Genomic DNA, 14,842 nt, shown 5'->3' with positions numbered 1-14,842 from the left:
ATATATGAGAGAGAGAGAGAGAGAGAGAGAGAGAGAGAATGGCTAAACCCCGGAACTCCGGATAAAAGGATGTCATACCACACCCAACTTGGGTGCCGGACGGCTCCTCGACAGTCGGGATTCCGACAGTCATTACTCCGACATCGGAATCCCGACTGCTCACTCGACCCCCATGGAGGGAGAATAAAATAGGTGGCGAGCGCAGCACACCACCGTGCCCGCAGCGTGGCAAGCGCAGCATGGCGAGCTCCCCCCGCTGTGCAGTCATTGAGCTCCCCCCGCTGTGCAGTCGGGATTCCGACATCTGAGTAATGACTGTCGGAATCCCAACTGTCGGTGTGTCATACCACACCCGGTAACTTGCCTGGAGCCTTCCAGAATGCAGCTGATGAAGCAGATTCCGGGTATAGCATATGTATGTGGACAGCGGCACTTTGGACCTGTAAATAAATCTCAAAACAGCATATTTTTAAGTCAACATTTCAGCACCGTGGTGCTTTTATCAAAGACGGCATGAATGTTCATACTGTTCTTCATAAAAGCACTACGGCACTGAAATGTTGACATACAAGTTTTACACGTCCTGAGTGCCACCACCAACATATGCTATATATATATATATATATATATATATATATATATATATATATATATATATATATATATATAATGTTTCCTATATGTATATGCTGAGTTATATGCAATTGAGGTATATTTACTTAAGAAGTTATAAATGTTGAGAAAGAATAAATGTGCTTTAAGAGCATCCAAAATGTCCCCAATAATAAATAGTGTTATTTTTATACAATAAAGACCGTACAACAGTATTATATTGTCTTCCATGGGTCCACAGGTGCTTCCAACCACCAATGTGAGCCCAAAAGTCCGCAATGGGTTCAGTATATGTGTGATCCTTATTCTTTTAAGCAGTATCTTTCCACAGACGTGCTACAAAAACAAACATAAAACATATAATAGTGTGATACTCTTATTCCAAAGCAAAATATAAATCCACACTAAGGGCCCGATGTACTAGGCTTGACAAGTGATAAAATGGAGAGTGATGAAGTACCAGCCAATCAGCTCTTAACTGTCATGTCACAGGCTGGGTTTGAAAAATGACAGGAAGGAGCTGATTGGTTGGCGGTATTTCACTCCCCATTTTGTCACTTTCAAGCTTATTACATCTTGCCCTAAATGTTGGTAGAGCTCATAGCCTCATACCAGAAAATACAGTTGACTGGATTAAGTAGACAAATTAACGAGAAAAGGAAAAGGCTGTGGCTTGTTAGGTACTGGTCTCATCCCTCTGTCCTTTTACCTCTGGTATTCACATTCTTCATACTCCCAAATGCATATTAAGACGGAAAAAAAGAAACTCCAAATTGTGTGACACAATATTTACTTAAATCAGTAAGAGGGACAAATTGGACTCTCACCTTTTAGGTAACTCTGCAAACAAAAACAGACAAACAAAGCAGAGCAGTGGTAAAATAATCACCAGGCCTCACCGGAAATTCCTATCTGCCAGCCTGGTCTGGTCCAATGTTCCCTCAAAGAAGAATCCTCCGACCAGTCCGCCCCTACTTCCTTTCTATCCTTTTTTTTTTTCCTCTTTCTTTTCTTTTCTTTTTTTTCTGAATTTTTCATTATACTCTATTTTTTCTATTCTGTTTCAAATAATATAATAATTCAATGAGTTGTCTGAATTGAATGAGGATTATATGCATTTAGAGAATATGATTATAATTTGAATGCACTAGACATATCTACATGTGATATTTTTTATTGTGTTCTTAAAATTTCATTATTGAATGTAAACATATATGGAAAATTGTAATGCTTTTTATTTGTATTCAACGACTTCTCATTAATAAAATGTATACAAAGATAAAGAAGAATCCTCCTTACCAACAACTTGTTTAAATACCTTCCTCATATGGCTGATAGATGTGAATTTCCAGGGACTCCCGGTGTTATTATATCACTGCTACTGTACATAGGTGGCTCTGAGGGACCACCACCAATAAAGACATCTGTCTGTGGGACTGGCAAGTTTGAGGTCACTACCTGAATATTTAAGCTGCCCTGCTGCTACTTGGAGATGTTCTGCGGTAGAGCAGAGAGAGTGATGAGGAGTGATGGTCTGTAAGAGTAGATGATGAGAGGAGAGTAGTGATGGTTTGCTGGAAGAGCAGAAAGAGATATTCAGTGATATATACAGAGATAGCAGAAGTGGAAACTGCCACAGTGGGCCTTATTCTGATCGGATTGGTGAAACGTGCATACGGACGTGCACACCGAGCGTTTTTCTCACTCTCACGGTGAGCGTGAGTCCGCCCACAGAACAGCCGCACATGGACGGTCACAGACACCGACAAAGGGGAGTGGCGTACATATGACCGTACGCCAACGTGCACGGGATGGATCTCAGCCTTTTTCGCTAGGAGACTCAGCGTGTCTCCCCGATCGTGAAATTTATGTCCAAGGTAAATATTAGTGAGATTGTGGGCAAAATAGTGTCCATGAGCATACGACATTTAACAAACATTGCAAGTAGAAATGGTGAACCAAAAACCAGAGCCGGATTAACAATGGGACTGATGGAGCTACAGCTCCAGGCCCACTCTCTAAATAGGCCCATTTTGTAGCTGAGGGTCAGGGCTTTCCAACGAGCCCAGCCCCGCGTCTCTAGCCCCCCGGGAACCGGAGATACTGCCAGGCAAAGCTGGAACGTTTTCCTCATAGGATAACATGAGACCCACAAATTCTGACTCCCACCTGGTTCCAATGGCATCACAGAAGCTCAAGGTTGATCTCAGTCTAACCCAAATTGGGCCTTCAATCTGATACTAGGCTGGTCCATATGGGTTCATTGGTTTTAGAGATATTTCGTGTAAACCGGATTTTTTTTTTTCATTTTTGAAATGTAATTTCATGGTTGTTCATGTTGTTTGAGGACAGATTTCTCTGGAACCAAATGGCCCAGTTTCACAGGACCAAATTAATTTGAAAATAATTCGAATCCCTCGTGTAAATGGGTCAGTTGGTTCCGAAGATATAGCTGGTTGTTTAAAGGGGGGAGGGTAGTTTTCTCTCCTCCTCACGCCAGAAAATGCAGGAACTAGGCTGGTGTAAAAGGGGCCAATCCGGGAATGTCCCTGCATGATCCTGGGTCAATATTCCTGGGTAAATCCCTGCATTTTCTGGTGTGAAAGGGGTATTATATCAAATAGCTGGGACCTACATTGCTCTGAATACAGCCGGGCAGCCCCCTGCTCTCTGTCCGGCTGTCAATGGCTGTCATTTCTGCCTAGTGGCGGCTGTCCCTCAGTTACCACAAGCATGTATTCCCCCTTGGCAATGAGCATGTAATCCCACATGGCAATGAGCACGGAAACTCTGGCAATGAGCATGGAACCCCTGGCAATGAGCATATAGGTAAGCAGCACTTATGTAGCATAATTTTTAATAGGCATTATGGTGTTTGGCTTAATACGTAATGGACATTATGGTGTGTGGCTTAACATGTTATGGATATTATGGTGTAATTTTTAATGCACAACTTTGGCGCGCAATGCCCGTTTATGAATCATATTGTGCATTTTTCCTATGTCAGCCCCCTGCTTTTTCCAGGCATATATGATTAGTTGAAAGTATTTACAAAAATAGAGACACACCCATGAGCAGACCACCCAACCAGAACACTGGTCACGCCCCCCCCCCCCACATTATTAGGTGCTGGCCACAACCCCTATTATTGCGCATAATAGGCCCTTGATCATTTTCAACTCCAGGCCCATTTAGACCTTAATCTGGCTCTGCCAAAAACACATTGTTGGTGTTAGATGTTAGATGTGATAGATGTGTTTAAAAAATACATTAGCCTTGTATGTTTGTGTTGTAGTGAAAAAGTTGACACATGTCGACTCCTATGAATTGTGTTTCCTGCTTTGTAAAGATGTAAAACACACTTTCACTAAGGGTGTAGGTCAGGGCTGGGCAACACCGGCCCTCCAGATGTTAATGAACTACACATACCAGGATGCTTTGCATTAGTTTTGCTATGTGGCCATGCTGAAACTGATGCAAGGCATGCTGGGATGTGTAGTTCATCAACATCTGGAGGGCCGGTGTTGCCCAGCCCTGGTGTAGGTGGTTAAAAAACAACTACCTGGACATATTGAAATGTGTATTTGGATAAATACTACATACAAATAAACCAACCTTTACATGGTAAGAAGTGTAGAAAGAGAACCTTCCTATGTATTTCTGGCCTGTGTGTGGCTTGCAGATAGTGAAATGAGGCATTTCACTTAATGGCCTGCAGCATTGCTTAATATTGCAGTCAGGAGTATGCAATTTAGTTGTAATTGGCGTTTATTAGCAGACCAGGGTGTCCGCACTCAGACAGAAACTATAGGAGTGGTATTAAGCACTCTTTGGCGTCCAACTGTTTTTGGCCCAAAATGCACGTTGCGCTCGCCGAGCGAGGCGGTTGTCCCTCCGTGCAGTTTGAGTGCACACCCCCATGTACGCCCAGGTATACGCCAAGTTTTGCCCAGTTTTCTAGCATCTCCCCTAAAAACGCCCACATCACATCCACTATCACCGTGTGATTGTGGATAGGATTTTTTGCTTGGGGCAGTCCGTTCATCAGCGGTTTGCTGACGCCGCACATGCGCATACCGAATGATACGCATGTGCAGAAGAAAAAACCTCCGGACCGTGCGAACACGGTCCGCCCGCACCAACCAGGATATCCCCCAGTATTATTGGCCACAGCTCCTCCAATGTTGCAAATATGTGTTGCAGCCAAATGTCTACTTCCTGTTTTGATGTTAACTATATGGGTGTAGTATGACCCTCAGACAGTCGGACCTCCGACAGTCATTTGTCCGACATCGGTATCCCAACTGACGGGACCCTGACAGAGGGTCAGGGGGTCACTGCGCTCAACAAGCTATGGGCTCGGTGGCTCGCTGCGCTAACCACAGGTTCTACTCTCCCTCTATGGGGGTAGTGGACGCCATTGAGTGAGAATAGCCCCTGTAAGTCAGGATCCCAACTGTTGGGCATTTAACAGCTGGGAATATGATGTTGGACTAATTATCGTCAGAATATCTGGCTGTCGGAGCCTCATCCAGGACCCCAACTATTTATTGTATTGTGACAGCTTTTCCACATTGCTCTTCTCCTTTTCCTTGTCAGCACTGCTTAAGTAGGAGAGCTGTGATTGGTTGATTGGTACTTGTGGAGTATCACGGCTCCCATCGTATGGCATCGTATGCCATATGTAGTGGCATACGATGGCATACAATGCGATGCGATGTTTTACCGATTTTTGAGCATTTTTGCTAAAAAATCGTATGCCATCGCATGACATCGTATGCCATATGTAGTGGCATACGATGTCATACGATGCGATATGATGTTTTACCGATTTTTGAGCAAAAATGCTCAAAAATCGGTAAAACATCGCATAACATCGTATGCCATATGTAGTGGCATACGATGTCATACGATGCGATACGATGTTTTACTGATTTTTGAGCAAAAATGGTGAAAAATCGGTAAAACATCGCATGGCATCGTATGCCATCGATGCGATACGATGTTTTACCGATTTTTGAGCATTTTAGCTCCAAAATCATATGCGATCGCATCGGATGCCATACGATGGCATCCGATACGATGCGATGGCACCCGATTTTGCACTGAAATGCATCAGAATGCATTGAAATGTGTATTAAAGTAGTGAAATGCCCCCAAATGCCATTTTTCATAGTGCACCACCCCCACTATCAACGTCAACCCGAAGCGTGGCGAGCGTAGCGAGCCCGCGAGGGGCGGCGGTACGCGTCCTACGACCTTTTCATACCCCCACTATCCACGTCGGCGTGGAGTTGAGAATAGAATAGTGTGGCGAGCGCAGCGAGCCACCGAGCCCGAAGCGTGGCGAGCGCAGCGCGCCCCGCGAGGGGACGCGGATACCTGTAAAGCCCGCGAGGAGATGCGTATAGCTGGGAAGGTATCCGCGTCCCCTGCGCTCGCCACGCTTCGGGCTCGGTGGCTCGCTGCGCTAGCCACACTATTCTATTCTCAACTCCACGCCGACGTGGATAGTGGGGGTATGAAAAGGTCGTAGGACGCGTACCGCCGCCCCTCGCGGGCTCGCTGCGCTCGCCACGCTTCGGGTTGACGTTGATAGTGGGGGTGGTGCACTATGAAAAATGGCATTTGGGGGCATTTCACTACTTTAATACACATTTCAATGCATTCTGATGCATTTCAGTCCAAAATCGGGTGCCATCGCATCGCATGCCATCGTATGGCATCCGATGCGATCGCATACGATTTTTTAGCTAAAATGCTCAAAAATCGGTAAAACATCGTATCGCATCGTATGACATCGTATGCCACTACATATGGCATACGATGCCATTCGATGTTTTACCGATTTTGACCATTTTTGCTCAAAAATCGGTAAAACATCGTATCGCATCGTATGACATCGTATGCCACTACATATGGCATACGATGTTATGCGATGGCATACGATTTTTGAGCAAAAATAGTCAAAAATCGGTAAAACATCGCATCGCATCGTATGCCATCGTATGCCACATGCGATGCGATGCGATGCGATTTTTAGCATACGATCTGCATACGATGCAGGTCGTGGGAGCCGTGATACTCCACAAGTACCAGTTGATTTGTTGTCATGTGCAACTAGGTACTGTGGGGAAGATTCTCTAAACTAAAAATGCAGTAAAAAACCCCATTATCTGGGTTTTTATCGCATTTTGGGATGCACTAAACATTCCCGACCAGGTTACCAGCAAAAGCTGTCGATGCCCCTTACCGCGACCCACCGACGCCCCGCACCGACCCCCCCCCCCCCCCCCAATACCTGTGTCCTCCTCCTCCCTGCACTATAATCCTCTTCTGGGTGCAGGGAGAAGGAGAGCCCGGAGCAGCAGCAGCACCGGGTAAGGGGGAGCTGCCGGGACCCGCTGGGACCCGCTTACTCACCGCAAAGGACAGCTCTTAAGGCAAGAGTTGTCCTTTGCCATAATTATCGCATATGTTAGAGCATATGTGATAATTATGTAGGCGATGGGCGGCGATGTAGGGGGGCGTAGCCGGGCTGCGAATGTTAGAACATCCCCCCTGTATATGTTATACTCACTGGAAAGCTGACATTCATTTCACTTTGTGTTATATCCACCCTACTATATGTCATATCCATCTCACTGTATGTTATATCCCTCATGCTATATGTTATATCCATCTTGCTATTTGTCAGATCCACCTTGCTATATGTTATACCCATCTTGCTATATGTTATATCCTTCTTGCAATGTGTTATATCCATCTTGCTATATGTTATATCCTTCTTGCAATGTGTTATATCCATCTTGCTATACTGTATGTTATATCCCTCTTGCTATATTTATATCCATCTTGCTATATGTTATATCCATCTTGCTATATGTTATATCCTTCTTGCAATGTGTTATATCCATCTTGCTATACTGTATGTTATATCCCTCTTGCTATATTTATATCCATCTTGCTATATGTTATATCCATCTTGCTATATGTTATATCCTTCTTGCAATGTGTTATATCCATCTTGCTATACTGTATGTTATATCCCTCTTGCTATATTTATATCCATCTTGCTATATGTTATATCCATCTTGCTATATGTTATATCCTTCTTGCAATGTGTTATATCCATCTTGCTATATGTTATATCCTTCTTGCAATGTGTTATATCCATCTTGCTATATGTTATATCCTTCTTGCAATGTGTTATATCCATCTTGCTATACTGTATGTTATATCCCTCTTGCTATATTTATATCCATCTTGCTATATGTTATATCCATCTTGCTATATGTTATATCCTTCTTGCAATGTGTTATATCCATCTTGCTATACTGTATGTTATATCCATCTTGCTATATGTTATATCCTTCTTGCAATGTGTTATATCCATCTTGCTATACTGTATGTTATATCCCTCTTGCTATATTTATATCCATCTTGCTATATGTTATATCCATCTTGCTATATGTTATATTCATCTTGCTATACAGTATGTCAGATCCATCTTGTATATGTCAGATCCATTGTTCTATATGTTATATCCAGAAAGCACCATTTAGCCATGTCATATCCAGAAATCTGTAATTTTGCATTGAACCCTCATAGATAATCTACCATATCAATATTTACCCCAAAGTGCAATAATCAAGCACATGTTAATCATTATGTATTGTGGTTGTTAAAACTATCAATATGGGTGGAAAGTTATTTCATTCAGTCAAAACTTAACACCAGAAAGTAAAACACACAAACCAGGTGGCAATTAATTATACATACACACCAGGATTAAACATGATATAGTTATTAAAACAATTTACAAATAAAAAATCAATCCTCCTAGAGGTTATAAAACAACATCAACCTAAAGGCATATGTGTACAGTATATTTGCACATAGGCAAATTGTACATAGTCAAAACTGTAAGTGAAGATAGTCAGAATTGTGTAGTCAAAATTGGCCATAAGCCAGAATTGCACCGAGTGTACACAGCTTTATACATATATTCAGCACTATGTGTTAATAGGTGAAATTGGATGTTTACTAGTATAGATGAAAAGCCATGAAATAGCTTATAAATACAAATAGAACTATGAAATGTCCAGAACACCTGCGCAGCTGATTACCAGGCTAGTATCCCCGCAATAGCTTAATTAGCAGATATAGGGCCAGATGTACTAAGCTTGAAAAGTGATAAAAGAGAGAGTGATAAACCACCAGCCAATCAGCTGTTAACTGTCATGTCACATGTTGGGTTTAAAAAATGACAGCTGATTGGCTGGTTGTTTATCACTCTCTATTTTATCACTTTTTGAAGCTTAGTGCATGTGGGCCATGTAATGCCCACTTGCTTATTTGGCAGGAAGGAGATAAGTCTGTGTCACTTGGCTCAGTCACTGGTATCATATAAAGTGCTATTTGGAGCATTTAAGTACTAAAGAACAGGTATACATTTACATAATATGTGGCTGATATGTGAGACAGAGAGACTACTCCCCAGTTCCCTATTATTCCAATATCTGGAGTGTGGATTTACTGAACGTCAGATCATTTACATCACTACGCATGATACTGGAAAGCCAAGTGGCCCAGACTGCCAGCTTCTACTTTTCATTTTATCGAATGTAATTACACAGAAACATAGGGGGAATTCAATTATTTTGTGTTTGAAACACCCCCCCCCCCCATAGAATTTGACAGCACTTAAGAGCCAGTTGGCCCATCTAGTCTTCCTTAAACATGCATTTACATACTAGGGTTAATTCTATGTGGTAAGCCAAGTAACCTATCGATATATTTTTGGATTGTGGGGGGAAAACCACACAAGCATGGGGAGATTGCACAAGCTGGGATACAAACCCATGGTGTCAGTAATGTGAGGCAATAATGCTAATCATTACATCATGTATACTGCCCCCATGACATACTTTATCTAGAAGCTGACTGATTGCCATAGGAAACTTTGAGGTCTATGAGGCTTGTAATACCTGCCTTTATCACACAAGCATCTCTTCATTTTTTAATTGACTCCATTCTTGGCATGACAGCATTTGTACAGTATATAGGAGGTCATTCTACTTCATATGCTCCCCTGCGCATTCGTACAGGGGGGGAGGGAAGGGCGATGTTTAGCTACTGCGCAGGCGCACAAACATTTATGCGCATGCGCGGCCTCTTTTTGCGAACGGGTGCGGCAAATTGATTATTCAATGTCCTGTTCGCACCCAGCAGTGCAGACAGGGGGCCTGGGCTCATGTGTACTTGACGGGATGGGTACAGCCAGGATGACGATGGTCAGAATACCAACAGAGGCATCCCGACGGCCAATATCTTGACAATTTTTGGAAGGTAAGCTAACCCTACCCCTTACTCTCCCTCCCCAGAGCCTAACACTAACAATCCCCTCCCACGGACTATCGAGATGCCAGCTACATCACAACTTGACACACTGGGCCAATTAATGTACGATTTAAGAACTAGATTTAAAGCCATTGTTTAAAGGCAAAATAAACTGTTTTGGTCCCTCCAAAATTTTCCACTTTAAGTCTAGTGGCTACATTGACAATATATCATCTCTGCTTCCACCTCGCAGGCATGGGTAGTCCAGTTTTGCACTGTGGGCTACTGAGACGCTCACTGGCTGCAGCATTAATCAATCATTGTGCATTCATCAAACAGTTGCACTATCAAAGATTGTTACAGGCCTTTGGAGATGCAAAATCTAGCCATACACACCATTCTAACAACCACCCAAAAATGCCCTCGAAATTGCATGTATCTCTATCAGTAACTGTTGGTATGCAATGCATGTGGCATGGATGGAACCCAGACTGAAAAAATATCAACTGCTTTTGCCTAATGCCACTACAGCATCCACCTCTGAATCAGACCCCATATGTTTCACATAAAATCCCAGTGCCCGAATAGATGCAACTTTCCTCTTGCAATAAAATAGCTTAATATTAGATCATCTTGTTTAAACTGCAATCATTTATGTATTCCCTGTAAAATTGTGTATATATGTGTAGGTACAGTATATATTTATATATATATATATATATATATATATATATATATATATATATATATACTGTAGCTTGTAATGGCTCCACCAAGTATAATCAGGCAAATGATAGGCGTCACTCTGGGTCTCGTGCAAAACAAAGTAACTTTACTTGTAGTACAGTCTACACCGTTTCGGGCCACTGCCCGTCATCAGGACCATCATAAACCCTTATTGGCTATCCAAAATGTGTGACAGCCGATAGCCAATAAGATCCCGCTATGAGAACCCTTGAGTAAATCCGGATAACATCGAATCCGCACATCTCTAACAGGGTCCGGTATGGGATCCTGGTGGTCAGAATCCCGGTTGTCTAAATACGGATGCCGGGATCCCAACCACCACAATCCCGACAGTGGGGCGAGCGCAATGCTAATTTATTCTCCCTCTTTGGGTGTCGTGGACACCTACAGAGAGAGAATATGTCGAGATTGTTGTGGTCGGTATCCCGGCGTCGGTATTTTGACCGCCGGGATCTTAACCGCATCCCGTCTAATATATATTATATTAGAGATATGAGATAGTTTGGTTTTGGTTTTAGATCAGGATTCATCTTCCGGTTTTGGTTTTGCAAAACCACCCTTGTGTGTTTTGGTTTCGACTCTACATTTCTTATAAATATAATATATAAAAATAGCAACAATGTAATCTAAATTCTGAGCCTTGGGGAAATCATAACCATGACAAAGATTTTTACAGATTTCCTTAGGAGATCCAAACATTACAAAGGTCTATCCGAACTCACAAAATAACTATACTATTAATTCACTCAGTATCTTTTTGTCATTTCTTTTTTTTGAAGGTCATGACAGAAATGGATCAGAACCACTTAAACCAGCCCTTGTCAGACTTTCAGATCACTTGATGGATGGCTACAGGAAGGGAGTAAGACCAGTGAAAGATTGGAGATGTAAAACAACAGTGTATATAGATATAATTATATATAACATTTTGGGAGTGGTAAGTTAATATTTCTAAATGTTTACCTATCTCTCTCCAGAATTTTTTTATTTTTTTCATAAAAATATTCTTTTGCCTGCCCCTAAAAAGGCATACATTCTGTTTCTTTTTTCATGTTGTATTTCCACAACCTTTACATATTAAAATATTTGTCCTATATGGTAGGGATTTGTAACTAAATTCTAATCAAATGACCAGCCCACAATGCCACCACAAATGAACATCCTAGGATGATATCCAAACTCACAGGAAATCACATCCTTACCTCATAGTGTATCTAAAAGGCCTCTAAAACAACAATACACATGTTCTTTGTGACTTGTACGACATTATTCAAATGTTTTTAGATTGAAATCACAAATAAGGAAAACATTTTTTTCTTCAAATTTGGAAACCAATAATTTGTTTAGCAAAATAACTCTTCCTCCGGTTAGTGTAAGAATACATGTGCCATGTTTAAACTTTATATAGCCCATAAATGTTGTTTTTCTTGACAAAGTTATCCACTCTAGCTCTCAAAGCTAGATTTTCACACAATTTACTGAAATAGAATGTTAGATTTCCATCAACTTTATGAAATCGCAATTTACTGAAATAGAAAGTTAGATTTCCATCAACTTTATGAAATCGCAATTTGATTTTGTTTTTCCATTATTGAATATTTAAAAGGATTCATATGGACCCAATAAATCCATTAAGGGAAGATGTATCAAACCATGAAGAGAGATACAAGTACAGTACCAACCAATTAGCTGTTAACTGTCATTTTACAGATTGTGTTTGAAAATTGGGTACTTGTTTCCTATCTGGGCGCCCGTCGCGGGCATCGCGGGTACATTTATGCCTGCCCGCGACGCGACCGACGCGATGCCCGCGATTTTCCCATTGAAAACCATGTTAAACCTGAAAAATCGCGTCGGTCGCGTCGCGGCCGGCCATAAACGTACCCGCGATGCCCGCGACGCGATGCTCACGATTTCCCATAGGGAACAATGTTAAAAGTCGCGATGGACCCGATTTTAGTGTTAAATGGCTCAATCAACCCGATTTTGCCATAGGAATCAATGTTAAATGGGCCACAGAGCCCATTAACCCTTAAATGTCCCCCCCAATTTTTGACGCCACCCCACGATCGACGCCAACCCGAAGCGTGGCGAGCGCAGCGAGCCCGCGAGGGGCGGCGGTACGCGTCCTCCGACCTTTTCATGCCCTACTATCCACGTCGGCGTGGTGTGAGAATATAATAGTGTGGCGAGCGCAGCGAGCCACCGAGCCCGAAGCGTGGCGAGCGCAGCGAGCCCCGCGAGGGGACGCGGAAACCTTCACAGTTATGCGCGTCCCCTCGCGGGCTTCACAGGTGTCCGTGGCGACCCGGACACCTGTGAAGCCCGCGAGGGGACGCGTCTACCTGTGAAGGTATCCGCGTCCCCTCGCGGGGCTCGCTGCGCTCGCCACGCTTCGGGCTCGGTGGCTCGCTGCGCTCGCCACACTATTATATTCCCACACCACGCCGACGTGGATAGTAGGGCATGAAAAGGTCGGAGGACGCGTACCGCCGCCCCTCGCGGGCTCGCTGCGCTCGCCACGCTTCGGGTTGGCGTCGATCGTGGGGTGGCGTCAAAAATTGGGGGGGACATTTAAGGGTTAATTGGGCCTAATTCAGGGTTAATATGGCGAAATCGGGTCAATTGAGCCATTTAACAGTGAAATCGCGGTCAATCAGCCTTTTTAACATTGTTCCCTATGGGAAAATCGCGGTGATCGCGGTCATCGCGGGCATCGCGACCAACCAATTTTACCCGCGATGCCCGCGATGACCGCGATCACCGCGATTTTTACCCCCGATGACCGCGATTTTGATCGTGGGCGCCCAGATAGGAAACAAGTACCGAAAATTGACAGTAGGAAGTTGGTTTTGGTACTTTTCTCTTTTCAAGGCTTGAAGAGAGATAATCATTCATCTTTAGCCACCATGTAAAACTATGGTGTCTTAACTGGTTGGGTTATATACAGTATCAAAAAGTTATGGTTAAATATTCTAAGATTTCATTTGTTATATTAATTCTGAATTTCAATCAAAACACACCAACATCTTTCCTATACCCCATGCCAGTCACACATAAGTGAAATGAGTACTATGCCAGTTGGCTAAGTGGATCAGGCATGAATTTGCACTGTGCATGTCTAGTACACTGGCACATGGGGCCTTATTCAGCATGAGTTACAATTTTGCTAAATTTAGCAAAATTAAAACTCCCTGCGGTAGGTTGCAGGAGGCTACCCAGGACAGGGCAAGGCGCCCCTGATTGTCAGATTCCACCTTGTAAAGCGCTCACAATATTTTGCAGGCCCGTCGCTGAAGCACTTACACATCACTGGCTGCGCAGAAAGAACTCCACAATCATATCAATATTGAAAAGTATAGTTTTACGATAAAAATCTGTTTTCATCTCATCCCTACAGCACACGTTTTGGAGAATTATTATTTGAAAAGTATTGAATTAGATTTGGATTTCATTTTTTCTTACCTTGCTCACATTTCTCTGTCTGTACTTACACCATCTACTTGCATGCGTGTAGTTTATTTTGTTTTATTAAAGTTAACTGCAGGTTCTTCAATATTGTCTCCTTAGGATGAAATACACCAATATCTGAAAACTTACCTCTGGCTTAGACAGGTAAATAACTTCACTAGCAAATGTAAGTTTACTTTCTATATGCGAATAGAATGTCATATTTCACAATTCACTGGCCTAATGCATTAGTATATCAGCAGAAATGTTGCTTTGTTTGCAATGAGGGACATTGCATTATAACCCAGAATCCTTTGCTGGTGTGTAGATAGTGTACACTGCAGTAGACTTTGGAAATTGTGGAACGTAACTTAAAACATAGCATTTGTATATGTGTCTCTCAGAAAACACAAAACATTAATGTCAATTTATATAAAGACTAAAAGAATTATGACATATACAGATGGAGCATGGCTTGTCTTTGGCCGGCGCTCGCCAGATCCCTTGCACTGGTGAGCACTGGCGATAGAGACTGGGACGCGCGTGCGTCCCAGTATCGCGGCGGCTGGGCAGCGTCTCCCCGGGGAGACGCTGTCCAGTTCGTGGGGGGGGTCGGGCCGGCGAGGGGGACCGGTGGAGATGGCGGGGGAGGCATCGAGGACCCCCGCCAAGCTCTGTTGCCATGGGGCGC

General features: G+C 43.1%; 1 protein-coding gene across 1 annotated transcript in view; it reads left to right on the top strand.

Moving 5' to 3' along the window:
• The window catches only part of LOC146041618 (5-hydroxytryptamine receptor 3A-like), a 51,603-nt gene that overhangs the window by 13,357 nt on the left and 23,404 nt on the right, over positions 1 to 14,842 (top strand). Inside the window, exons 3-4 of the mRNA XM_083161556.1 lie at positions 11,481 to 11,638; positions 14,272 to 14,316. Coding sequence (XP_083017682.1) covers positions 11,481 to 11,638; positions 14,272 to 14,316 — 203 coding nt within the window. The remainder of the gene's footprint in view (positions 1 to 11,480; positions 11,639 to 14,271; positions 14,317 to 14,842) is intronic.

Source organism: Crinia signifera, chromosome 19 (genome assembly GCF_055691185.1).
Source record: "Crinia signifera chromosome 19, ASM5569118v1, whole genome shotgun sequence".
NCBI lineage: Eukaryota > Metazoa > Chordata > Amphibia > Anura > Myobatrachidae > Crinia > Crinia signifera.
The sequence above is the reverse complement of the archived record's forward strand: the minus strand, read 5'-3'. Positions and strand labels throughout refer to the sequence as shown.